General features: G+C 38.2%; 1 protein-coding gene across 3 annotated transcripts in view; it reads right to left on the reverse strand.

The window, feature by feature from the left end:
* INPP4B (inositol polyphosphate-4-phosphatase type II B) overlaps nucleotides 1-26,476 on the reverse strand; it is an 851,446-nt gene that overhangs the window by 73,700 nt on the left and 751,270 nt on the right. For all 3 annotated transcript variants that reach the window (XM_061142404.1, XM_061142406.1, XM_061142405.1), the window contains 4 exons: nucleotides 25,851-25,974; nucleotides 24,669-24,786; nucleotides 18,798-18,938; nucleotides 16,868-16,965 (listed from right to left, as the gene is read on the reverse strand). In XM_061142404.1, coding sequence (XP_060998387.1) covers nucleotides 16,868-16,965; nucleotides 18,798-18,938; nucleotides 24,669-24,786; nucleotides 25,851-25,974 — 481 coding nt within the window. The remainder of the gene's footprint in view (nucleotides 1-16,867; nucleotides 16,966-18,797; nucleotides 18,939-24,668; nucleotides 24,787-25,850; nucleotides 25,975-26,476) is intronic.

Genomic DNA, 26,476 nt, shown 5'->3' on the forward strand with positions numbered 1-26,476 from the left:
TGAGATGTCTTAAAATTGGAAATTATGTTTTTGGGGGCTATAAAATCCTGAAAATTATGAAGAAAAAGCCCCACTGAAACCATCTTTCCTTGAATTGTATTTTCAATTTATAATTTATGAAAAAAGCAATATTAGAAATCAAATATCAAACTCCCAACATGATCAGAACTGAATAATACTTTTGGCCTATATACTTTCATTGTTTCATCTTAAATAAACTTCAAGGTTGCATCACCCATAACAAAGAAAAAGACACACTTCAAAATTAATTGTTAAAATATATTAAAAGTAATGTGTTAACAATTCTTTTAGAATTTCCACATTCACTATTGCACATTGAAGGCTTTGGGACTTGGTGTGTAGGGAGAATAATATAACACATTCATATTTTTCTATTTTCTTTCTTCCAAAGAAATCAGTCATGATTTAATTTCAGAATCTCTGAGCAATCTAGAGTCATGTTGAAGGCTGGGAGATGGACTGTTGGCAGGTGATACTCAAAAATTTAAGTTCTGCTTTCCTCTAGACACAGAGATATTTTTATTAATGGAAAATAGAAAATGAGAGTATGAAAAGGGTCTTTATGCAACTAAATCCCCAGGTCAGTCTTCCTGAGAAGACTGGCTGCACTGCTTGGATTATTTTTTGCCTGCTTTCAAGTGGCCTGGGTCCTTAGCACTGAGGAGCATTGGATGGTCACCTTTTCCCCTTTCAACTCAATTTCCAAGTTCCCCGCATTTCAGAAAGTAAGAAAATACCTGTTGAGAGCATGTTCTACACACAAAAATCCGAAGACCAAAGAAAGAATAGATTTCTCAAAGCTTAGGACTGAGAGGGAAGCAGCTTTGGGGGTAACTTCAGCACCCCAGCTCTCCGCCCATGTAAGAGTCAGGCTGCCCCCTCTTAAATACACCAGGGTCAAATGGGAGCCCAGAGGGGCAGACACATAACACGGCCTTCTCCGCAAAAGAAGGGTTCACCTCTGCCACGGCCCTCCTTTTTCTGATAATGAAGAAGGAATTGACTCCAAAACCACCAGAACAGAGGAAAAAGAAAAGAGAAGGTAGTTGAGAAGAATGAGCTTTTCTCCAGTGGTCTCTGAATTACCTCTTTAGGTTCCTGGAGGCAAGTAAGAATGAGATATTGAAACAGACTCACTGACTTAAGGAAAGAACTTGTGGTTACCAGAGTGGGAAGCGGGGAGGGGAGGGACAGACTGGGAGTTTGGTATTGACATATCACACTAGTGTGTTTAAAACAGATAACCAACTACTGTATAGCGCAGGAGACACTGCTCAATATTCTGTAGTAACCTAAACAGGGAAATCATTTGAAAAAGAGTAGGTATGTGTATATGCATAACTGAATCACTTTGCTGACACCTGAAACTAACATGATGTTGCTAATCAACTATGCTTCAATATAAAATAAAAATTAAAAAAAGCATGAATCTTGAACGTTTCACACTATATAGAATAAAATAAAATAAATAACTCCTGAGGTATTTAAAAAGTCATGAATGAGGTAAAACAGAAGAAGCAGATTTCGGAAATGAGGCTGCTTTGCAAGGCTCTAAAATGAAAAGAAGTAGTAAGAATATAAGGCCTTCCTTTTTATTCCTTTTATATAGCTCCTTTTTGGCTTGAAGTGACCTCTAGTTTGATAATCTAGGATTCTCATGTATTTATAATTTATTGACAGTAACAAAATGTATTGATCTATGCACATTGCCATAGTTCCCTTTTCTGATGCGCCTGATAAAGATAATTTTATCTTTGAGTCTTTGATTTGTGATCCCTACCTGACTTCAAAGAAGAGTTGTGCTTTATCTGGAGTTGTATTCTGAGAAACTGGAAGCATGAAGAAAGAAAAGTAGTTGGGGAGGTGAACTGGAATGTAACTGCACTCGTGGTTCTTGGAGAGGCGAAATGGTAGGTAGAGGGGAAATGTTTGGCAGTGATTTCTCAATAGATGAGTGAATTACACATTTGGAAAAAAGCATTTCAAAAGTAAAATAAGTTGCTGTCTCCTCTTTGATGTTTAATTGAAAGTTGGAACTAATTTTTACTTATCTTTATTTGTTGGGCACTTTACAGGATGTGGGCTTGCCTTGTAGCTCAGTTGGTAAAGAATCTGCCTGCAGTGCAGGAGACCCAGGTTCGATCCCTGGGTTGGGAAGATCTCCTGGAGAAGGAAATGGCAACCCACTCCAGTATCCTTGCCTGTAAAATCTCATGGACAGAGGAGCCTGGCGGGCTGCATTCCATGGGGTCGCAAAGAGTTGGGCATGACTGAGTGACTAACACTTACTTATAGGATGTGATACTATCTTGAAACTGAATTCACAGGAAACTGGCATCAAATCAGGTCAAATTCAGATATTTATTTTCAAAAGGGAAGACGAGTCCTAAGATCTCTAATACACCCCTCACACCTCACTGTGGGACCAATGAATTATCCTAACAGTGGTGATTTCAGGAGCTCATCCTTATGAGGGTGCTCTAAAAAAAAAAAATGTACTTTTTAAAAAAAGATTACCAGAGAAGCAATGATTCATACAGATACCTATATGGATAGATCCATATAGAGAGCTGGGCTTCCCTTGTGGCTCAGCTGATAAAGAATTCACCTGCAATGCAACAGCCCTGGGTTCAATCCCCGGGTTGGGAAGATCCCCTGGAAAAGGGAAAGACTACCCACTCAAGTATTCTGGCCTGGAGAATTCCATGGAATGTATAGTCCATGGGGTCACAAAGAGCCAGATATGACAGAGTGACTTTCACTTTCATATAGATTGCTACAGAAAGAGCTTTACAATCAAATTTAACTAGATCAATGTGTGTACACAGGAAAAATAGAACTCTCTTGAGAAGCTCAAAGCACATACAACCATTATCTTATCTGTCTTGCTAATGTTCATAAGTGCAATGTGACAACTTCTCATCCTGGAAACTGACACTGAAAATATTAAGTTCCTTTCTCCAGTGAGATAATGGTAGATGATGAACAGGTACATAAGGATTAATTATTCTCATTTAGCTCATAATGAAATGGAGACACTCAAAGCAGCAAGTGATTCACCTAAATGAACTTTTAATTGAATTCATATCTTTGGATTTCATGCCATTTGGTGCATACTAAATAGACTGGTTTACTGGGAGTCCAGCTAATCTTCAGTGAGTGGTGAAAAGTCTAAAGAAAGAAGACCCCACTGAGAAGAAAGGAATGTAGAAAAATGGAAGGATGACTAAAAGGCTAGAAATCTGAGCCTTGATCCACACAAATTGGAGAACAGGGTTGATGGATCTGATTCGTGAGGGGCATGAAGTGACAAAGAAGATGCAGAGATCAATGGTGACTTGAACAGGGAGGTGGCCATTTGCATGTGTGTATGCGAGGATGTGTGTCTATCTTTGCTATTTGCAGCATTGTTTGTATTTATTGCTGTGATTCACCCTACAAGTTAAGAGATACTAGAAGTCTGTGTCTAGTTTTACATGATATGGAAAATTGAAATTGAATAGTTTTGTATCACTTTTTGAAAAGATACAGGACTGCTTTAAGAGACATATAAAATTTAAAAATTATCTTAATCTATATCAACATTAAAAATTTTAACAGGTCAGTACATCAGAGTCTCTTCTGCAATGAACTGAAAATAAATTTTAAATTCAGAAGATCAGGGTCCTTCAATAGCCGTGGAAGAGTAGCAGCATAAGAAGTGAGAAGAACATTTAAGTGATAGTCAGAAATTAAAGAATTTATCCCTGTTCTCCCATTACCTGGGTGTGTGAATTTAGCAAAAGCTATCCAGGATACCAAACTCTTCATAACCAATTATAGGGTTAAACTACATTAGTGTTAATCTTAACTATGTCCTGAGGAACACATAGTTAAGAAGATGATGAATATTCTATGGGTTTTTTGGTAGTTCTACAATGAAATAAAAATGCTACTTTAAACAAAATTAAATAAGTTTAGTCTTAATTTAATAAGTCTTAATTAAATAAGATTATGGCATAGTGGTAAAGAATCCACCTGCCAATGCAGGAGATGCAGGAGACTTGGGTTGATCACTGGGTCAGGAAGATCCCCTGGAGAAGGGAATGGCAACGCACTCCAGTATTCTTACCTGGAGAATCCCATGGACGGAGGAGCCTGGCGGGCCACAGTGCATGGGGCTGCAGAGTTGAACACGACTGACCACACATGTGTGCGTGCGTGCACATACTTAGATTAGGGTTGGCAAACCATGGCTTGCAGGCTAAACCCAGCCAATTCTGTGTTTTTATAAATACAGTTTCATTAGAATTCAGCCAAGTTCATTAATTTACATATTGTTAATGGCTTATTTTGCACTTCAATGGCAGAGTCCAGGAGTTGTGACAGATCACATGGCCTGAAAAATCTGAATTATTTATCGCCTGATCCTTTACATAAAATGAATGCTTGCTGTGCTATAGATCTTAAAATTTTCAGTGTGATCAAGTGAAGCCCAAAATCATTTGACTATACAATTCTTTCATTCCCCAACAATTATTAGGAGCAAGAGTATTCTTTGGAATACTTTAGATTATTTCCAAGATCCAGCTGTTCCCTGATTCTTCAAAACATTTGTTGTTCACTTGTTGAATTGTGTCTGACTCTTTGCAACACTATAGACTGCAGCACACCAGGCCTTCTTGTCCCTTACCATCTTCAAAACATCCGACTAAACAAATGACCCAATCTATCCCACTCACTCATTCATCATTCAACAAATATTTACAGAGTATAAGGTATGTGCCAGACAATATTTTTGGTTATTGGGAAAAAAAGTCAACAAATAGACAAGGAGCCTTGTCCTCATGAAGCTTATGTTTTAATGAGGAGTTATAGCCAAGCAAGGTACTTCACATATTGTATACTAGATAGTGATAGATGTTAGAACATAGATAGAAAAATAAAGCAAGAAGGGGACCAGGGCATTAGAGATCGGAATTGTCAACAGGGTAGTCAAGAAAGGCCTTACTGAGAAAGTGACATTTGGACAAAGACTTATAGGAGGTAAGTGTTTTAAATGGTGGGAAACATATAAGGCAGAGGAAACAGCCAAGAGAAAAATTCCTAAGAAACAGCTAGAGGTCTGTGTGTGGCAGAGTGAAGCAAGTGATGGAAAGAGGGAAAGACAAACAGAGGGAAGGAGAGAGAAAAAGAGATAGGAGAGTGGAATCATAAAATCAGAGGTTTTGCCAGATTATGAGGAGCTTTGTAAGAATTTAGATTGTTACTTTGTAATAAAAAACAAGGGGCTATTGGATGGCTTTAAAGAGATACATGATCAGATTTTCATCTTTAAAAGGTCACCTTGGCTGCTGTGATAAAAAAAACTATTGAAGGAGGTGGAGAGAGGAAACAAAGAGAACCTGAGAAGGTTTTTGCCATCATCTGGCAGCAGGAGGAACAAGGATTTGCACATAGTCATAGCAAAACAGGTGGAGAGAGCTGGTCATACATTTTGAAAATAGAGCCAATGACATTTTCTGATGGACTGAAAACGGGGTGTGAAAAAAAGAGGAGTCAAGGGTGACTCTCATTGTTTTCCAAAACAAGAAAAAGTTAGAAATGATAAAAACAGAAATGTGGAAGACAGTGGGAGGAATACATTTTTAAGGGCGCATAAGGAACAGAGTTTGAGCTGTTGAACAGGATGGATGAGTTCAGGGACGAGAGATGGGCTGGGGATGCAGGTATGTGTGTGTGTTAGTTGCTTAGTCATGTCCAACTTTAAGTGACCCCAGGAACTGTAGCCTGCCAGGCTCCTCTGTCCATGGGATTCTCCAGAATCCTGGAGTGGGTTGCCGTTCCCTTCTCCAAAGAATTTTCCCAACCCAAGGATTGAACTCAGGTCTCCCTCACTGCAGATGGACTGTATGGAGGTGGATAATGAAAGGATGGTATATAAAGCAATGAGGCTGTTCAACAAGGGAACAGAGTGGACATCTGTGGACTGGAGGCTGGTACCCTCAGCATTTAGAGGTCAAAAAGGTAATGTGGAATCAATAATGGAGGTTGAAACACAGCAGCCAGTGAACAAGACCAATCACAGAAAAGTAGGGGGGTGGCCTGGAAGACCAATGATGAAAGAGGGGAAAATAATCATGTCAAAACTATTACTAGACCATGTAGGATGAGGACAGAGAGGAGTACTGGCTTTAAGAGATAGAAATATTGACAAAATCAGTTCCAGTAAAGTAATGTGGACCAAAGGCTGACTAGAATGGGTTTAGTAGAAACATGAGAGGAGAAAAATTGAAGACAGTAATCTTTGAATTGCATTTTTGCCTGCTTCGGGGAAACATTTTCAACATTCAGGAAGCCCTTCATTATAACACAATTTTCCCATGTACTGCCAAACCCTTTCCCTCATCTTTTTATATGTCTCTGCAATGCCAAACATATGGATAATATGTGAAAAATTCCTCAGCCATCTGAATGTTTCCAAATACACATAAGTTTGAAATAAAAAGCAAAATATTTGGATGACTAACTAGATTTTTCATTTGTATATCTGCATGTCTACATAGTATCAAGGTTGAGATGTCTGGAAAATAGAAATTACTACTAAATAAATTATATAATAGTAATTTATAGTTCCTATTGGAAGGATTATCATGTGTTAAGAAAATTCTTGAATCTTCTGCCATTTTACATCCTTAAGTTTATTAGAAATGCCCAAACAGCCTATAGTATTCAGATTATTCTTTGTGCTTAGGAAACTGAGACACATTAATTCAACTTGACACAATAAATCAAGATCATCTCACACTGAACAGAATCAAGATTACAGCTGAATTGTTCTATATACACATTTCACTTAGGTCAATAAATGTTTGTTAAACAACAAATAAATAAAAGATATTACAGTTTTACTATTCTGAAAATGTTCACTTCCTTCTACGTTCACGGCAAGAGTTTTAATGAAATGCAAAACACAGATTTACACTTTGATAGATAAACGTGTAACATCTTACAAATCTAAGCTAGTGGGTCTCAAATCTTGGGCTTCCCTGGTGGTTCAGATGGTAAAGAATCTGCCTGCAATGCAGGAGACCTGGGTTTGATCCCTGGATTGAGAAGATCCCATGGAGGAGGGGCTGGCAACCCACTCCAGTATTCTTGCCTGGAGAATTCCACGGACAGAGAAGCCTGGTGGGCTACAGTCCATGGGGTGGCAAAGAGCCAGACACAACTGAGTGACTAACACACACACACACACACACACACACTCATATCTTACTGTTCAATACAGAGGGGGCTTGTTAAAACACAAAATGCTGACCCCACAACCCCATACGGATTTGTTTGAAATGATTCTTGCATGGATGAAGTGAGGAGAGGTGCTGAGTGGCAAAGGGTAGATTGTGCTGGTCCACACTGATCAGCTCTCACTATTTGAACCCTTTCCCATTCTGCTGGCAATAGCAGGTAGCCTCATTTCCCAGGCTACTTGCTGCCCTTTGATTTATAATTAAGTTAAGGCAATGAGGATTGAGAAGGAGATTAAGTAGGAGAAAGAAGCCAGAAACTAGGATATTTCTCTCTCCACCTATTTTTCTTGCTGTCTCTGGAACTGGTTGTGGCTTCTCCGTGACTTCAGCTTGCACAGGGCAACTTCTCTGCCCACGGTCCCACCTTCTACTGGACAGTCCCCACCAAGAACCTAGATGGAGGTGGGGAAAGGCAATTTTTGTGCCCTGGGGCCAGTCGACCTAGGTCTCTTCAGGACCTGGGTTAGCTACTGCTAGATTCCTGCTATTGCTAAATGCTGGGTGGCTACATCACCCTGGTTAATTTCTCCTCAGTTTATTCATGTTTATCTCTGATCTTCCACAGTAAATTCCTAAAATGCTCATCTGCATGACTGGGCTCTGACTAATACGGCTACTAAGAAATTTGCATTATTTTTCAAGTTACCACAGGACAGTCTGGGCTAGCATATTCTATCAAATTCAGACACCTTTCTAACCATCTGCAGGTTAGTCATACCCTGATCTCACCCTCGAATTTTATAGACAATGGGAAGGAAGCAAATGAAAGAGATACTCAGAAAAGGAGAAAGGTGATGGGGTAAGGGTCTAACAGTGCGTTTTGTCACCCACAGCTGACACTTGGTTGACAGAATTAAACAGCAGCCTCTGATGTCACTGTTCTGGGAATGCTAAGGGTCTATCCTCATGTTCCTAAAGGGTCTCTCTACATTAATGTGAACTTTTCAGAGGAAGTCTAGTATTACCAGGTGTGGGGAGAAAGGTAATAAAGAGGGAGGTGGGAGCGGGGATTGGGATGGGGAAGACGTGTAAATCCATGGCTGATTCATATCAATGTATGACAAAACCCACTGAAATGTTGTGAAGTAATTAGCCTCCAACTAATAAAAAAATTAAAAAAAAAAATAGAAATTTACTTTGAAAGCTGCAAAATAGTTAACCTGTATCAGAAAGTTCTTTCACTCAGTAGAAACAATCAGGATTGTTGACTTTTAGTTAGGTGTGTGTGTGCGCACAATCATTGCATGTGTGTGTTAACGCCTTCTGAGATATTTGCTTTCCTTCATTTCCTTACTTTATAAATTCAAGTCACTTGCAAAGGCTTCAAAGGACTGGAGTGCTGCGCTCAGATGTGTCTGACTTTTTGTGACCCTGTGGACTATAACCTGCCAGGCTCCTCTGTTCATGTGGTTTCTCAGGCAAGAAAATGAGTGGGTTGCCATTTCTTTCTCCAGGGGATCTTCCCAACCCAGGGATCGAACCCACGACTCCCATGCCTCCTGCATTGTATGCAGATTCTTTACCAAGGAGCCATCGGGGAAGCCCCAGGACTGGAGGCCAGGCTCAATTTAAGTGGTAGTCCAGGGGCAGAGAGCTCTGAAGGGCAAGGACAAGAAACACCCACCACAGCTTATTCTATGAAGTGAAGGCAACGTGTTCAAACTCATAGTGACAGCAAGCCGTGTTGTGTGCATCTATATATGTGGGTTCCGATTGTAAGCAGTAAGTGGATGAATATGCAGAGACAGCTTTCTTTGTTTAGGGAGCACTGCCTGTCGACCCAGAACACAGAGCTGATGCTGTCAGTATTGATTTCATCACACACTTTCTGTTCTGCAACAGAGCTCATAAAATAACCACTAACTGAAGAAAATATCCATCTAAGCAGCCTTAATTTTCACTGATAAACAGAGCAAATGTGGTACAACTCTTCTCTCTGATACATGTTCAGTATTCCAAGAACTGATTTATATGTGGCTCCTTGACTTTATCCATCTGTAACACAAGATACCTGTTAGCATGTGACCACACTCCCTGGTCACCACACTCCCTGGCTGCCAACAGTGTGGAGAATCCAACAGGGTGATAGGTTAAAGACGTCTGCCAAGACCTAGGGCTGATTTCTTCCGGGGCACAATATGTGCTATAAACATTGTAGTTAGTTCTTTTTCAGCAATAATCTGAAGTGTATCCATTTGTAAACTCATTTCATACAAAGTACAATTACGAATGATATTTTAGTGGTTCCAGTCTTTTCATTTCTTCTAGAAACAAAATGCAGTATTACCATTCAGGAAACTATTACCACATATTTGTTCTAGAAAAATTATCTTGATTTACTAGAGAGATGTGTTAAGTTTGAAAAACTGGTTAAATTTTCAATGACGATATTTTCTTTTTTAAAAGATATTTTTCTTGACGTGGACCATTTTTAAAGTCTATATTGAAGTTGTTACAATATTCCTTCTTTTTCACGTTTTGATTTTTTGACCCCGAGGCACGTGGGATTTTAACTCCCCAACTAGGGACTGAACCCGCCCTCCCTGCGTTGGAGGCTAAGTCTTCACCACTGGACTGCCATGGAAGTCCCTCAATGGCAATACTTTAAAAAGACAAAGTATGAGATGTTAAGGGGTGAGTTGATTCATTCTCTGATCTAACAAAAGCCACTTTTATATATTCAACTCTGTATTCACAGTCAAGTTTTTCTTTTTCATTTATTTCTGGGAAATCCTCTCATCTGAAGGTTTTTCTTGTCCCAGTGGAGTCCTATTACTTTTTTTTTTTTTTTTTACTATTTCACATTATTTTGAGTTTTAATATCTATAATAACTTTCTTTCTAATTTTATCCTTAACTGAACAGCTTTGCTCCTATGCTCTATTTTTAAGTGAGAGGTAAGATAAATCGAAAAACTTAAAACAAAAAATGTTAACTGAAAATATAAATTCAAAGCAACAAAAATCAGTAAATTGCACCTTGTTAACCAAATCTTAGCTCAGCAAAAGTGAGCATCGGAATGTGTGGCATTCCTGCACAGCTTTTACGAATTATAGTTAAATAATTAACTATAAATTATTTAAAAGAGCTTGATAAGATAACAAGGGAAACCATGATTGATCTGATTTTGAAAGTTAGTATGGTGGATGTGTGGAGAAGGAAATGGCAACCCACTCCAGTATTCTTGCCTAGAGAATCCCGTATACAGAGAAGCCTGGTGGGCTGCTATCCATGGGGTCGGCCAGAGTCGGACACGAGTGAAGCGACTTAGCATGCATGCATGCACTGGAGAAGGAAATGGCAACCCCCTCCAGTGTTCTTGCCTGGAGAATCCCAGGGACGGGGGAGCCTGGTGGGCTGCCATCCATGGGGTCGCGCAGAGTCGGACACAACTGAAGCGACCTTAGCAGCAGCAGCACGGTGGATGTAAACAACATCTTTTTTCAAGGTTTTTCCTCCGAAGCCATCAGGGGACCATGGCAGACCTGATGACGTTGGTAGACCATCGGGGGTATAAAGACCAAGCCAGAACTTCTCTTTGGACTCCTTTCAAACCATCTGTACTCAGAACATCAAACTAAAGAATTATCTGTGACCTTTGGTTAGAATTCTTCAGGTGTTAAAGGGCTTCAGCCAGGCAGGGCAGCTTTCTTTTTCTAAAAACCAGAGTACTACTCTTTCCCCTTCAGTGAGGGTTCTGACTTTGCTTGCTATGGGAGGCCTGTCCTCTGCTCTCTCTCAGAGCCCTTTGCAGGCATTCTGGTCAGTTCCAGAGGCCTCACCATCGTACCCCTCTATAGAACCTCCAGATAAGGTGGTCAAGGGCATGTGTTTACCTGCTTACCCTCAGCAATTCTATCTGTCTTTATAATTTCTGTTTCTCTTAGGAAACTAAAGCAAAGAGAAAGCTTCTCACTCAATTCTTGCTTTGAGTCTGCTTTTTCATTTCTCTACTTTGCATTCACGTTACGTTTCCTAAGGGTGACTTTTGCTCTGTTTCTTTACTTGTACATCATGAGTTCTCTGCATGAATGTTTGTGATGTGGTTTCAACCCATGCTTTTATTAAAACTACTCCATCAAATATCATCAAATACTCTTAACCACCAAATCCAACAGCTTCTCTTTAATCCTCATTCTTCTTCCTTCAACAACACATTCTTTTTCTATTTTTGAAGTTCTTTATTTATTCATTTGTTTGGCTGGATCGGGTCTTAGTTGCAGTATGTGTGATCTTTTGTTGTAGCACATCGGTTTCTCTCTAGCTGTGATGCACGGGCTCAGTAGTTGTCGCACAAGGGATCTTAGTTCCCTGATCAGGAATGAAACTTGCGTCCCTTGCATTGCAAGGCAGATTTCTTAACTACTGGGCCACCAGGGAAGTTCCCACAATTGTTATTCTTGCTCACCTTCTCCTAGTTGATATTCTTTTCATTTAGCTACAGTGATGCTCGATGACCCTGAATCTAAACATTTCTCCATTTTGTCGTGGGCTCCTTAGTCCTCCTTCTCCTATACTACAGATACTCTCCTCCTATCATGTATATTTTCTCATTTCCTACATGGAATACATAGAAAAGTATTTAAACAATTCCTCTAAAATGAATTATCCATAAAATACTAGTACTATAGTCCATGGGGTCACAAAGAGTTTGACACGACTTAATGACTGAACAACAACAATCCTATTCTCTTATTTCTGAAGATGGAAAGAATTCATAGGCACTTTTCTTTTTCCCCATGCAGAAGTGAAATCTGTGGCAATTCATGACCACACAATGAATGTCAGAAATGATCAAGGAGAAACTAACACTTTTTTGACAACAAAAGCAACAAAAACAAAAGTAAATTATTCACAGAAAGGATCAATACTAAGAAAGAGCAACTAGTATTCTGGAAAGAGGGCTCCCCTTGTGGCTCAGACAGTAAAGAATCCACCTGCAATGCGGGAGACCTGGGTTCAATCCCTGGGTTGGGAAGATCCCCTGGAGGAGGATATGGCAACCCATTCCAGTATTCTTGCCTAGAGAATCCCATGGACAGAGGACCCTGGTGGGCTACAGCCCATGGGGTTGCAAAGAGTCAGACATGACTGAGTGAAGAGATTTAGAGTTAAGATACATGATTCCTTGATCATGCTGAGTCATGAAAGTATAAGCTACTAGGGGCAGAGTCTTTCATCTTTCACCATCCATAGCAATAGGCACAGAGTCTTATACATGATACGGTCTCTCTCAATGTCTGGTAAATTGAATGGGAGACTTACAGCAACCACAGCCAAAAAAATACAGGATGAAATATAACAATGACATTTTACTTACCCTCATCATCAGCCTAAGATTTTCTTCTAAAAAATATTTTGTGCAATTGTTATGCTACAGTTGATGAAATATTATATGTAAGACAGGGACATCAAATATTGTGGAGGTAGTTGACATCAGCTCACTAAAGGCCCTGCCTGATCCCCCTTCTAAGCTCACAAGCTAGAATAGCCCACCCTTAAAGCACTCACACAGGGACCAATAAATGGCAGCCCTCCAACAGAACCGCATGAAAATATCCTTCTCCTTTGCTTTGGAAAAAAGACAAGAGAAGGGCATTATTACCAAAGAGAGAAAAGAGAGATTGGAAATTACAAATTGACACTTGGTCAGTCCTCATTTAAAGGGAAAAGACAGCATTTTGTCTGCTCCTTTCATGAAACTCAGGGGCCTTGAATCATGTGAGATGAGATGGTTACTCTAAATCATGGAGCAGTCCGTGCCAGCGGTTTACAGCAGTACTTTATTTTATTTTGCTAACCCACCCCTCAAGTGTCTTAATGCTTTTGGTAGGGTATGAAAGGGGCCTTGAAAGGTTTCTGAACTCATCAAACCCATCTGGAAGATCAGAGCCAGAGAGAGAGAAACACTCATACCTGCCCCATGGGAGCTTCCCTAGTTGATCAAAGGGGCCAGTGATATCACAGGCAGGACCTGAGGGGAAGTAGCTCCTGATGATTTATCGTACCTTAGAGTCAAGGCAGCAAGAACAACTGTCTGAAAGCTGCATCACTAAGCCAGGAAAATGTCAAGGGAGAAATCCACAACACAAGGTACCCAGACAGAGCACAAACCTCTCAGCCATCAACAACTCTGTCTGATACCAACCTCAGATAAATATATAATACATACATGTGTATATGTATATATACGTTTGCGTGTACATGCATTCATACATATATCTGTATACACGTACACATATATCTACACAAATGTATATACACATATACATGTATCCATTCCATTAGCAGAATACTTGATAGGTGGGAATGGCCTCTCTCTCGGCAGATTCATGGGATATAGGGCTGGGAAGTGCCTGTTACAGAGGAGGGAGCCAAGAATGGGTGATTCCTTTCCTGTAAATCTTTGCTGAAACGTCTATTGGAGCAAGAAATATACATATATATGTAAAAACATATGTGTATATCTAAATGGACACCTATACATACACGTGTATGTACAGCTCTAGATCCCATGAGTCTGCTGAGAGAGAGAGACAGACAGAGACACAAAGAGAGAGAGAGGCCATTCCAATGCACCAAGCCTTTCACTAATGGCCCTTCTGCAGATACAAGGAAGATGGAGTTGGAGGATAGTAATTCTTGAATTTGATTATTTCTTCCAAATGAACTTGAGACTTTCAAATACATCAGTCTATAAATCACCAGACTATGCTGAACACGCTGAAAGGAAATGGGGTTCTGTTGCCTGGCAACTTTAATTTTACTCCCCTCCCCACTAATAACTCCTAAGGGATGTGTGTCCCATCAGTACGGCTGATAGAACTATTACGACAAAAGGATTCTGCATGTGTAGACTGCTGAATTGAGACTATCAACTGAACCTACTACATATTTAACAGACTTGGAGAATATTTGGTGAAGAATCAGTGTTTTAGACCATAAAAGTTAAGTATAAGAAAAGTAAAAGGATGGTACTGCTTGATTGAAAGTGAAAATATAGGCTAAAATAACTTATTCATTAACTCCTGATATTGCAAAACTAGGGGGCATCCCTAAATTTAAAAAAAAATATCTTTGGGGATAAAAAGGAAAGTTTTTATTTACTAACAGAATTTGAATAGTTCATAAATCATAAAAAACCAGGGTAAGTAAATTGATGGATAGGATATCCAAAATGGATGAATAAGTGAAAGTAATATGGTTAGAGGTTAACTTATCCTTTTAACACTACTACAAATTATCCCTTGATTTCACTATGAAAGAAAAATAGTAATTATACGGATTAGGTATATGATCCCACATGGAAATTTTTTCCTCCTTAACAAATAGCCTAACCTTTATTCCCACTCTTAATAAAACTTTTTGGTTCTTCCTTGAATGGAGTGCAATCCAGTGACACTTTGGGTTATAATATTTCTGCATGAGGAATAATCCTATATATGTCAGTATAATTTCATAGATATGGTTCAGACTTTTGTTACGGAAAATAACCACAGTCACGTCATACCTTCATTCTGCGCCAAATCTATGATAGTCCTGTCTCAAAAATATGTTGATGCAACAGGAAACAAAATATCAGAAAAATTCAGTATGTTAAGACAATTTATTTCAACTAATGAAATAAACCTGATTTGATGCAAAAGTCCAGCCTGTTTTCAAGGATGAGATATATTTATATGTTTCTAAAACTGTTATTTTAATTAGCAATATATTATATGAGATCTTATGTTCTTCAAATTTTTAAAACTTACACTCCCATGAAGAGTTTAAATGACTTGAATGTAGGGATTACTTTGTATTTCCTATCTGAGAAACACTTCAACAATTATTTATACATATTTCTTTTTTGGAGTGCATAATTGTTTATGTATACAGTATTGAAATCTTCCAAAGACTTTATCAACAACCTACTTTTTAATATAACATGTGTTGTGATTAGAGATGGTATAGCATTGGTTCTCAAATATTAGTATGGATCAGAAATCACCTGGAAGTCTTATTAAAAGATTGCAGGGCAAATGCAATCTGCAGAGGGCCCTGAGTATTTGCATTGATAACAAATTTCCAGGGGATACTGATGCTGCTGGTACAGGGATCTCACTTTGAAGGGACCCCTATAAATAGAAATCAAGTTGTCTATAAAAATTCTGGGAATTACTTCCAAATTACAAGTAACTGTGAGAGAATTATCCAGAAACATCCAAGTTATAATAAACTTTTCCCATTACTTACTAAAGCAAGATAGTTTTGTTTATATTATTAACCTTCCAAGTAATTTACAAATCTGAAATTCATAAGTATGCTGACTGCCAAAGAATCCCTCTGTACTTAATTTCATTTTGGCATTAAAAATATTTTATGTGAAATAAAACATAAAAACAGCAGTAAAATTTTCTAATGATACATACATGGATGTGCTTATGCCACTGTAATATTCTGAAGTAAAATCACTGTGTTATAAAGAGACCTAAATACTCTGCTACCTAAGCTATTTCAAACTAAGTATCAGAATACAGATCAGCGAACAAATTGCCAGCAGATAGACGACAGGCAGAGTTTAATTACAGCTTTTGGTAACAATATTTCTTACTTTATTAAAACCTAGTTTCTTATTGTGACTATCTAAGTAGCTCTACTTATTTATGTATAGTACTTATGGAAGAGCTCCAAATACATTCTTGAATCTGTGATTTTGGATTGCTAAAACACGTGCTTAATTTTGTGGGGGAAAAAAAAGATGGCAGTACTGAACCATGGCCCAAAAGAAAACAGAAAACAAAATGTAAAATGTATTTCTATAGGTTTACACCCCAACATGTTCACATAAATATTGCAGTGTGTTCAATAATTTGTGCCTTAATTTATACTACTTTTAATTACTTGCAAAATTTATGTTCTGATTTATATGTATAGGAATATATAGAAACATACACACACACAGATTCTGATTCTGGGAAAGATAGAAGGCAGGAGGAGAAGGGGACAACAGAGGATGAGATGGTTGGATGGCATCACTGACTCAATGGACATGAGTTCGAGCAAGCTCCAGGAGATGGTGAAGCACAGAGAAGCCTGGAGTGCTGCAGTCCATGGGGTCGCAAAGAGTCAGACACAATTAAGCAACTAAAAACCAATACACATACATATATATGCTAGAGATATATCTGATGTAGACTACAAATCAGAAACCTACATCTTTATTAAAGTCTTCTATGTAGTTAAGAATTCTACAAAATTTCTGTTGGATTCAATTGAGATTTCTAATTATGAATTCCTTATTTTTCACTTCTGGCACTTTCCAAGGGCACTGAAATTAATGTCCTGGTATGAGCAGCAGGACACACTTGAGTGCAATCAGAACAACGAGGCAGGTGTCTGCGAGGCCACCTTGGCAATCAGTCTCTTTGGTGCAAACAATTTCAAAATCACTCTCACATTCCCACCCCATGCTTTTTTCTTCTGTTGACCTTTATGTCTGTCCTCTCCCAAAGAATTATTAATCAAGAAATTATTATTGTTGTGGTTTTTTCTTTTTTTGGTAACTTGCATACTTACAATCAGGAGGCATCTTTTCCATAAATACTGTGCAATACTCTTTAAGGAGTTCAAAATTTTCCTGATTAATACTTTCTTGCAAAGAGACATCTCCAAACCTAAATATAGAAAAAAGAGAATAGTTATGATTTATAAAACAGGACCCAAAAGTAACTTTTTTTATCTTTCTTTTTTAAATAGATGGTAATAGTTTTGCAAGGGAGGAGTCTGTTTTTTGAAACAACATTGCATAATGGTGAAATCTAACATATTCCAGTTTCCACTGGCCCTGATTCCACCAATCTTTTTTGACATACCAAAGTATTCTTACAATCATCATACGTGAACCTGAATGAAATAAATCTAAAACACTAACCCCATGCCTCTGCATAACTGACACTCTGTCCAAGTTAGTTTCTCCATCTCTGCAGGGCTGTATCTCTAAAGACACAAAAATTCTCCCCTCTCTTTTGATCCCTCCAATCTTCTTCACCAATGATAGCTTGAGGAGCGGTCCAGAAGACCAGGACCAGATACTGAGCTGCATATAGCCTTAAACACACTGCTGCAGGCACACGGAGAGCCCTCCACTCTCCCAGGGACTAGCTCACTTCTGTGAACTGTTTTTTTCTATCCACACCATGAAGGATGCCAGCCTCCTTACTGGTGCTCTTCTGCTGTCTTCTATAAATGTAGTGGTTTTTTAGTTTAGTTAAAAAAACAACAGTAAAGGATTAAAACATTCTTATCAAATCATGGCAAAGAACACACTAGCTAACGATGTGGGTAGGAGATATATAGAGAGTAAATTATAGATAAGGAAGCATTTTAAATACTCTCCAAAAGTTTAGCTTTGGGGAGCTTTTTCAGCCAGGCTTTACAGCAAGACAGTAACTTCTTTCTGTAAGAAGTTTTAGAGAATCTTTTAAAAATGTATTCTGTGAACCTTAACTCTTACGTGTTTTTGATAATCTCTACATGTGAACTGCCGGAAAATTGATGCTTTTGAACTGTGGCGTTGAAGAAGACTCTTGAGAGTCCCTTGGACTGCAAGGAGATCCAACCAGTCCATCCTAAAGGAGATTAAGTCCTGGGTGTTCACTGGAAGGACTGATGCTGAAGCTGAAACTCCAGTACGTTGGCCACCTCATGTGAAGAGTTGACTTGTTGGAAAAGACCCTGATGCTGGGAGGGATTGGGGGCAGGAGGAGAAAGGGACGACAGAGGATGAGATGGCTGAATGGCATCACCGACTCAATGGGCATGAGTTTGAGTAAACATCAGGAGTTTGTGATGGACAGGGAGGCCTGGTGTGCTGCGATTCATGGGGTTGCAAAGAGTTGGACACGATTGAGCGACTGACCTGAACTGAACTGACATGTGAACCATCTAAGATGCTAAAGTAATTCCTTTAACTGCTAAAAAATGGTTTCTTACCATTACTTATGAAATCACAGAAAATCATCTGTCATTTAACTGAGTAAACTAATATGAAAGGATGTGTTCATATAAGGATATACAGGATATGTGTTCATATAAAGGATCCTCCAATAACACTTATTTTAGTAAATAAAGGAAAGGATAACATGTTTTAGGTCCAGGAAATGTTGACAAAATTAGCAGAGTTTACAATGCTGAAATACATGTGAGCATAAAACAATTCTAAAATTTGATACATACACATAGGTATTTGGAAACATGAAGAAAGCTAACCCATGTGAATATTCTGGTATTGACACCAATATTTTCCTTATTATTTTGCAACATTTAAACTTAATAAGAGCCAGGAATCCTTAAATACGAATAATTCTGTCTGCTATATCAAGTAACTTAGTATGGAAGAAAGGAAAATGTTACCTATGAATCCAGCATCTATGTACAGGAACATGTGGAATTACTCAGCATATTCATAACAATTAAAAAAAAGACTGGTCTTATATCTGAACCTTACCTCTCAGCAAGAGTTTGCTGTTCATTGATTCCAACATTAAAAAGTACTGGATACACGTGAAGCAATTGTCCTTCTTTAATCTGCAGAGGCAGCGACTCAAACATTCTCGCTGGAACCTTCACCTCCACAACGTAGTGCTCACTGGAGACAGAGGAGGACAGAGAGAAGCAGCGTTGCTTTATTTCATTCAATTTTATTTCTTTAGATTCATTGTAAAGAAACAACAAAATAGCTGGAACATAGCACTGATTCAGGTTTTTGGTTGTTATTTGCTTATTTTCTATTATTAATTCATCTGATAATCATTTCATTCATTTCACTATTAAATTACTTGGCATAAAGAATTGTTTACATTTACTTCTATTACTCTGAGTTGTTTTAGGAAAGAAAGAACATTTCGTGCATGTTCATATACCATGTACATAAGAGCTTCAGTATTTGTTTTCTTGATTTTAATTATTTTAAGACCAAGTCTCAATGATAAGAAAAGCAATTAAATGATGGATTTTCAATATAGTGAAACTAATGAACGAAATCATTTATAACATTTTTAGCATAGCCTAATTGTTATTATTGATGAACCTCCTGTTTGTGATGGCCTGATGGAAATGCAATAGTTTTATTATTCAAGATGCAACCTTGGTGGTTCCTGATCATTTCTCCACATTATCATGGGAACATTTTTTTCATTGGAAATTTCCATTAAAAATTACTCCTAATGTTTAGTGTTGAAGATTTAAATTAGGATTCACAAAATAAGGTCAAGAAGAATAGCTGCTTATGTATTCTGAAACGTATCTTTTGATCCAGTATGAACTGAGAAAAGAAATGTCAAGCTTCACCTGGAATTAAGGAAAGTCCATGTGTTTCCTGAACTATACAGCATGCTAGTGTTATAATATGTATATGGTGTAAGGAAGAACAGGACAATGAGCGGGTCTCTGTGAAAATCTTTTCAGTTTCTCTAGTATAATAACACTGATGCTTACTCTGAATCTTCAACTGCCAGACTTTTTCACCTCAGCTTTGAACGAGAGAACTGGGAAATACCATCCATCCAGCAAGCAGGGATGTTAGCACCACCCTCAGATGGATGGACACTTCATTTTTCTTTTAAAAATTGCTTTCAGTGTCCTTTACAATAGACTAATAGATGGCTGATATTTACTTATTTCAAAATTTTCTGGAATATGAGAAGATTCAGTGGGTAAAGTCTGCTCTGCATTTCAAGATTGCTCTGAAGGTGAAACATTATACACTTCATGATAGCTTTTTAAAAAACTGAAGTATAGTTGATTTACAATGTTGTGTTAGTTTCAGATGTATAGCAAAGTGATACAGTTATACGCACACACATCTTTTCAGATTCTTTTCCATTATAGGTTATTATAAAATATTGAATATAGTTCACTGTGCTATTAAGTAGGTCCTTGTTTATTTTAAACATAGTAGTGTGTAACTGCTAATCCCACACTCCTAATTTATCCCCCCATTCTCCTTTGGTGTGGTAGCCATTCCCTTCCCCAGGGGATCTGCCCAATCCAGGGATCAAACCTGGGTTTCCTGCGTTTTAGGCAGATTATTTATCATTTGAGCCACCAGGGAAACCCCAAGAATACTGGAGTGGGAAGCCACTTGCCCTGGTGGCTTCCACCAGGTTAAGAATGGTAAAGAATCTGCCTGAAATTCAGGAGACACAGCTTTAATTCCTGTGTTAGAAAGATCGCCTAGAGAAGGGAATGGCTACCCACTCCAGTACTCTTGCCTAGAGAACTCCACGGACAGAGGAGCCTGGTGGGCTACAGTCCACGGGGTCACAAAGAGCCGGACATGACTGAGCTACTAGCACTTTCACTTCCCCTTTAGTAACCATGTCTGTTTTCTATTTATGCTTTTTAAAATAAGTACATTTGTATTATTTTTTCGATCCTGCATATAGTGATGTCATATGATACTTGTCTCTGTATGACTTGTTCCACTTAGTATGATAACCTCTAGGTGTATCTATGCTGCTGCTGCTGCTAAGTCACTTCAGTCGTGTCTGACCCTGTGAGACCCCATAGACGGCAGCCCACCAGGCTCCCCTGTCCCTGGGATTCTCCAGGCAAGAACAAACACTGGAGTGGGTTGCCATTTCCTTCTCCCATGCATGAAAGTGAAAAGTGAAAGTGAAGCTGCTCAGTTGTGTCCGACTCTTAGCGATCCCATAGACTGCCGCCTACCAGGCTCCTCCATCCATGGGATTTTCCAGGCGAGAGTCCTGGAATGGGGTGCCATTGCCTTCTCCGTATGCTGCTGCAAATGGCATTATTTCATTCTTTTTTATGGCTGAGTCATATTCCATTTTGTACATATGTGTGTATATATGTATATACATACACACCTCAATCTTCTTAATCCATTCATCTGTCAGTGGGCACGTAATTTGCTTCCATGTCTTGGTTATTTTAAATAGTGCTGCTATGAACATTGGGGTGTATGAATCTTTCTGAATTACAGTTTCTGTTTTTCCCAGGAGTGGGATTGTTGGATCATATGATAACTTTTAGTTTTTAAGAAACCTTCATACTATTTTCCAACTAACATTCCCACCAACAGTGTAGGAGGGTTCCCATTTCACCACAAACCTCTCCAGTGTTTACTATTTTTAGTTTTTGATGATGGCCATTCTGACTGGTGTGAGGTGATACCTTTTGGTAGTTTTGATTTGCATTTCTCTAATAATTAGCAATTATGGTGAAGGACAGGGAAGCCTGGCATGCTGCAGCCCATGGGGTCACAAAGAGTTGGACACAACTGAGCGACTAAACCACAGAATAATTAGCAATGTTGAACATCTTTTCATGTGCCTGTCGGCCAAATGTATGTCTTCTTTGGAGAAATGTCTGTTTAGGTCTATTGCACATTTTTTTTGATCAGGTTGTTTGTGTTTTATATTGAGCTGTATAAGCTGTTTGTATATTTTGGAAATTAATCCCCTGTCAGTTGCATCACTTTCTCCCATCCCATAGGTAGTCTTTTTGTTTTGTTTATGGTTTCCTTTGCTGAGTAAAGACTTTTGAGTTTAATTAGGTCCCATTTATTTATTTTTGCTTTTACTTCCATTGCAGTCAGAGACAGATCCAAAAAAACATTGCTGCGATTTATGTCGGAGTGTTCTGCCGATGTTTTGTCACTCCATTAAAATATAATTGACATAAGCTCATTGTTTTAAGTATATGATTCAGAGTTTTAGCAAATTTATAGAGTTGTGCAATCATGACCATAATTCACTTTCAGAACATTTCCACTGCCTTAAAAAAAATCCTTTGTTTGCATTCAAACCCCAACTCCATAGTCAGCCCCAGCAAACAACTGACCTATTTCTATGTCTCTGCAGATTTTACTTTTCTACATATTTCATATAAAGAGAATCATACAATGTATAGTCTTTTGGGTCTGGCTTGCCTCATTTAATCATTGTTAGGTCACGTGTGTCAAAGCATGTGTCAGTAGCATGCTGAAGAGTGTTCTGTTGTTTAGGTATACCACATTTTGTCTGTGCATTCAAGTTGATGAACACTTCATTACTTCATGATTTTGGCTACCTGTGTTCTGAAAAACTACCAGTTTTGAATGGACATTTCCTCTTGGGTATATACTGATGAGTCATGCAGCAATTTTAGGTTCACTCTTTAAGCAACTGCCAAATTGTTTCCAAAGTGACAAAACCACCAATCATGAATGAGGATTCCAGATCTGTGAATATGGACTGTCTTTTCATTTACTGGATCTTACTAATTTCTCCAAGCATTATCTTGTGTGTTCTGTTTCCAATTCTTCATGAAAATTGCTCAGTCTTGTCCGACTTTGCAACCCCATGGACTATACAGTCCATGCAATTCTCCAGGCTAGAATACTGGAGTAGGGTAGCCTTTCCCTTCTCCAGGGGATCTTCCCAACCCAGAGATCGAACCCAGGTCTCCTGCATTGCAGGCAGATTCTTTACCAGCTGAGCCACAAGAGAAGTCCAAGAATACTGGAGTGGGTAGCCTATCCCTTCTCCAGGGGATCTTCCCGACCCAGGAATCTGGGGTCTCCTGCATTGCAGGCGGATTCTTTACCAACTAAGCTATCAGGTGTGGTGTGCGTGCTCAGTTGTGTCTGACTCCCCAAAATCCCATGGACCACAACCCACCAGGCTCCCCTGTCCATGGGATTTTTCCAGGCAAGAATACTGGAGTGGGTTGCCATTTCTTAGAGTGCTTTATTAAATTTAGTCTGATGTAGTTATTCTATTTGATGCTATCGTGAATGGTTATCTAGTCACCACTGTTTCTAACAACTTTTCAAGAGTGCGCTTTATTCTTTTTCTTCTCTGGTCCAAACCAAGTCAGCCCACTCTGGCAGGAGACTGCTGGATTTTATGGCCTGCTTTGCCCTCATAAAACTGTGCTGACAGAGTTGAGGAAGATGGGAGCAACTCGGCAAAAACGCCACACACTCCTACTGACTTATCCAATGTACACCAGTTTTTCACGAATAAGTACTTCTAAATTTGTGCACAAATTTAGTCCTTAGTTGTAAGATGGTTGCTTTAGAAAATTCTGTCCAATTATAATGTCACTTTCTGGAGAAAGATTTTGCCAAGCTGCTCACTTTGCCATTCCAGTTTCATTACCATCCATATGATAGCTTTTGAATTTAGATACAGTCTAAACTCCCTCAGTTCTTTAAACTCCCTCAGAAAAAAACATCTGCACTCTGCCTATAGCAAATGACCTGGTAAGCTTCCATTATAAATTGTGATAAAAGTATCAGTTTCTCACTTTTGATAATAATCTTCATAGTAATACAAGGTGGCACTGTTTTCTAGGCATGTGTATGAGCAATTTTATTCCTTTTTCTTCCAATGAATGGCAAATTAAGCATTAGGCTGCAGTTGAGATATTTAGTTTTAAAGGGATGTGTTTTTTCTTTATATATAAGAAACAGTTACCTTTCAATCAACCATGGACTTCTGGGCATTCTTTACACAAAATTTTAAATAATTATATGTTTATTATAGAAAGAAAACAAGTTTAGTTTGAATTTTTATATTTTATACCTAAGTCTCTTCATCTCTCTCTGGCACAAAAAGGGCTCTCTTTAGAAAATTCATTTTTTTTTTAACTCTGATCTGAGAAAGCTTCAAATTTCAAATATCTTCATGCAGCATTTAAAAGTGCTAATGCCAGAATGGTTAAAATTTCGAGGACTTCTGACTGAAATAATTTATCCATAGGATATAATTCTTCTATTGGAGGTCTATTCTACACACCATCATTTTTCTTAATTATTTGACATTTGCCCATCATACAATGACCTTCAAAGCTATTTATTTAAAACTGTTCTTGGAAATCTCAGTCTGACAGTGAATTGTCAAAAATAATTAAGAAAAATGGTGGCATATGCCCCTGACATAGGAATACATCTTTTCTAAAATGCTGCTGCTTTTAACAGAATTTAATACCAAGTCATCTCAAGAATTATGACACTATTAACTAAATGATTCCAGCAAAAATAAAAACACCCAGAGCTTTAGACTAGATAGTAATAAAAAGAAAAATGTTTTTCTCATGCTTGCTATTACTTTGAATTCCTCACATTTCACGGGGGAGCATTATCCTATTTATTTCACTATAGTGCAATTTACAAACATCCATGAGACTTCTAAGAGTGTTTCAGTATCTTCCTCTGTCATGTCACCTACATTTATTTCTCATTCAAAAAAGGAAAAGAGAACAAAAGAAACATTTCCAAGCCAAATCTCAATTCTCCTTGGCTCTGTTGTCAGGGGTTAGTAAGAAACATCTAACAAAACTTGGTCTTTAGGAAATGGGCACCACTCACCGCCTTCCTGTTATAACTGGCAAGACATCATTGGATGTGGCTTCGATTATTTTAAATGCGACTTTTTTCAAATCCGAAATACCAACGGCCATGTCCTCGAGCATTCCAATTTCCTCACCTAAGCAAGGGCAAAGGAACCTAGTTACAAACATACTATTTGAAGAGAATGTCTCTTTGTACTCCGCCTTCCTGCTAGAATTTGTTCTAACAATTTGGTGAATGAGTTCCTGAATGCAGTGAATCCATTCTAAGGACATTTGCCTCAGTCTGAAGGTTTTCAACAGTGAAATCAGAACCGTTTCAATAGACTCCAGCTGTCCATATGCCCTTTGAAGGAAGGAAGGAGGTATACCTTTGCTGGAAGGCTAGAGAGAAGCTTTAGTTCTTTGATGACACAAAGTATCGTGCAAATCTTTCTCCCTTGGCAGGACTGACATTTGATTTCTAGAAAATAGAGATGGTTGCATTGAAGATCACTGACCTAAGCTCATGCTAGTTTTATATTTAATACACTGAAAAAATAAAGCCTAACGAGGAGGTAATTAAATAAGAATCTGTCCTGTGCAAAAGAAATATAATATGAGCCACATACAAAATTTTAAATATCCTAGAAGTCAGATTTTTAGAGTAAAATTTTAAAGGTGAAATTAGCTTTAATACTGTTTTCCTTTAGCTCAATATATCCCAAACAGCATTGCAGCTGTAAATCAATATACAATGATTAATTATTCATTAATTATTAATATAAAACTGTTTTCTACTAGTCTTTGAAATCTGGTGGGCATGTCGAGGATTTATTGATCTGGACTAGATATGTTTCAAGGGCTCAAATGCCACACCAACCTATGTATTGAACAGGGCAGTTCCAGACATTAGAGACTTGGGACTTTAAAAATCCAGTCATTGAAACTAGGTTAGCAAAAGCTTTTTATATTTAAAAAGCCAGATGGCTGCTCAGGACTCCACTGTGAAGTAATCTATAATTCCATTTTCAAAACATAATGAGGGTAAAAGCACAGTGACAAGGAGAATGAATATAAAGAATTGAAAGTTATATTCTTTCTCTAATGCTTGATGCAAGAAAGGTTGACCTCTTATTTTTATGTTTAACTGAAGAATATATGGATCACATAGCTTTACGAATAGGGATATTATTTTAACATGGACTAAAGCAATACTCACTATATGTACTCAGCAGTCCTTCATATTGTACTATCAATCCCACTGTGTGAAGCTGCTCAAGGAAGCCAGGGTCATACAGACTTGTGTGCAATTTGATGATAAAACCACAAACCAATCCAGCAAGCTAAAAAAAGAAAAGAAAAACACTGAAGAAATTCCTGGGGTCAGTGAGCTTTAATTTAAAAATATTTAAGACTTTGAGACATCACAGACTTAATTAGAAATTTCCAAGCATGTGTAACAAAATTGTAACTATTTATATATCCATTTTGAAACCATGGATGTATAAACCTATGCTCTAGGACGGTTTGAGAAAGGCAGCACTGTGAAAGGGGAAAGACCAGGCAGTAAACTCATAAAAAGTCACTTAACACTTCCAAAACGTTCTCAAATATTTTTGCACACAAGGAATAGAGATAATAGTTCTCATTCCACAGAGTTGTAGTGGAGAGATCTGTATAAGGCAGAGCAAAGTGCCTGACACTTTGCTCCATTTACTACTGGGTCATCCATGAAATCGTAGGGGACAAGGGATATTTTGGTTAAATTATTCCCTTTATCTGGATGGTTTACAAAGACAAGTTTCCATCTCTTTCCCTCCAGGTGTGTGTCTATAAAACTCAATC

This window comes from Dama dama, chromosome 5 (genome assembly GCF_033118175.1).
Source record: "Dama dama isolate Ldn47 chromosome 5, ASM3311817v1, whole genome shotgun sequence".
NCBI classification, from domain to species: Eukaryota; Metazoa; Chordata; class Mammalia; order Artiodactyla; family Cervidae; genus Dama; species Dama dama.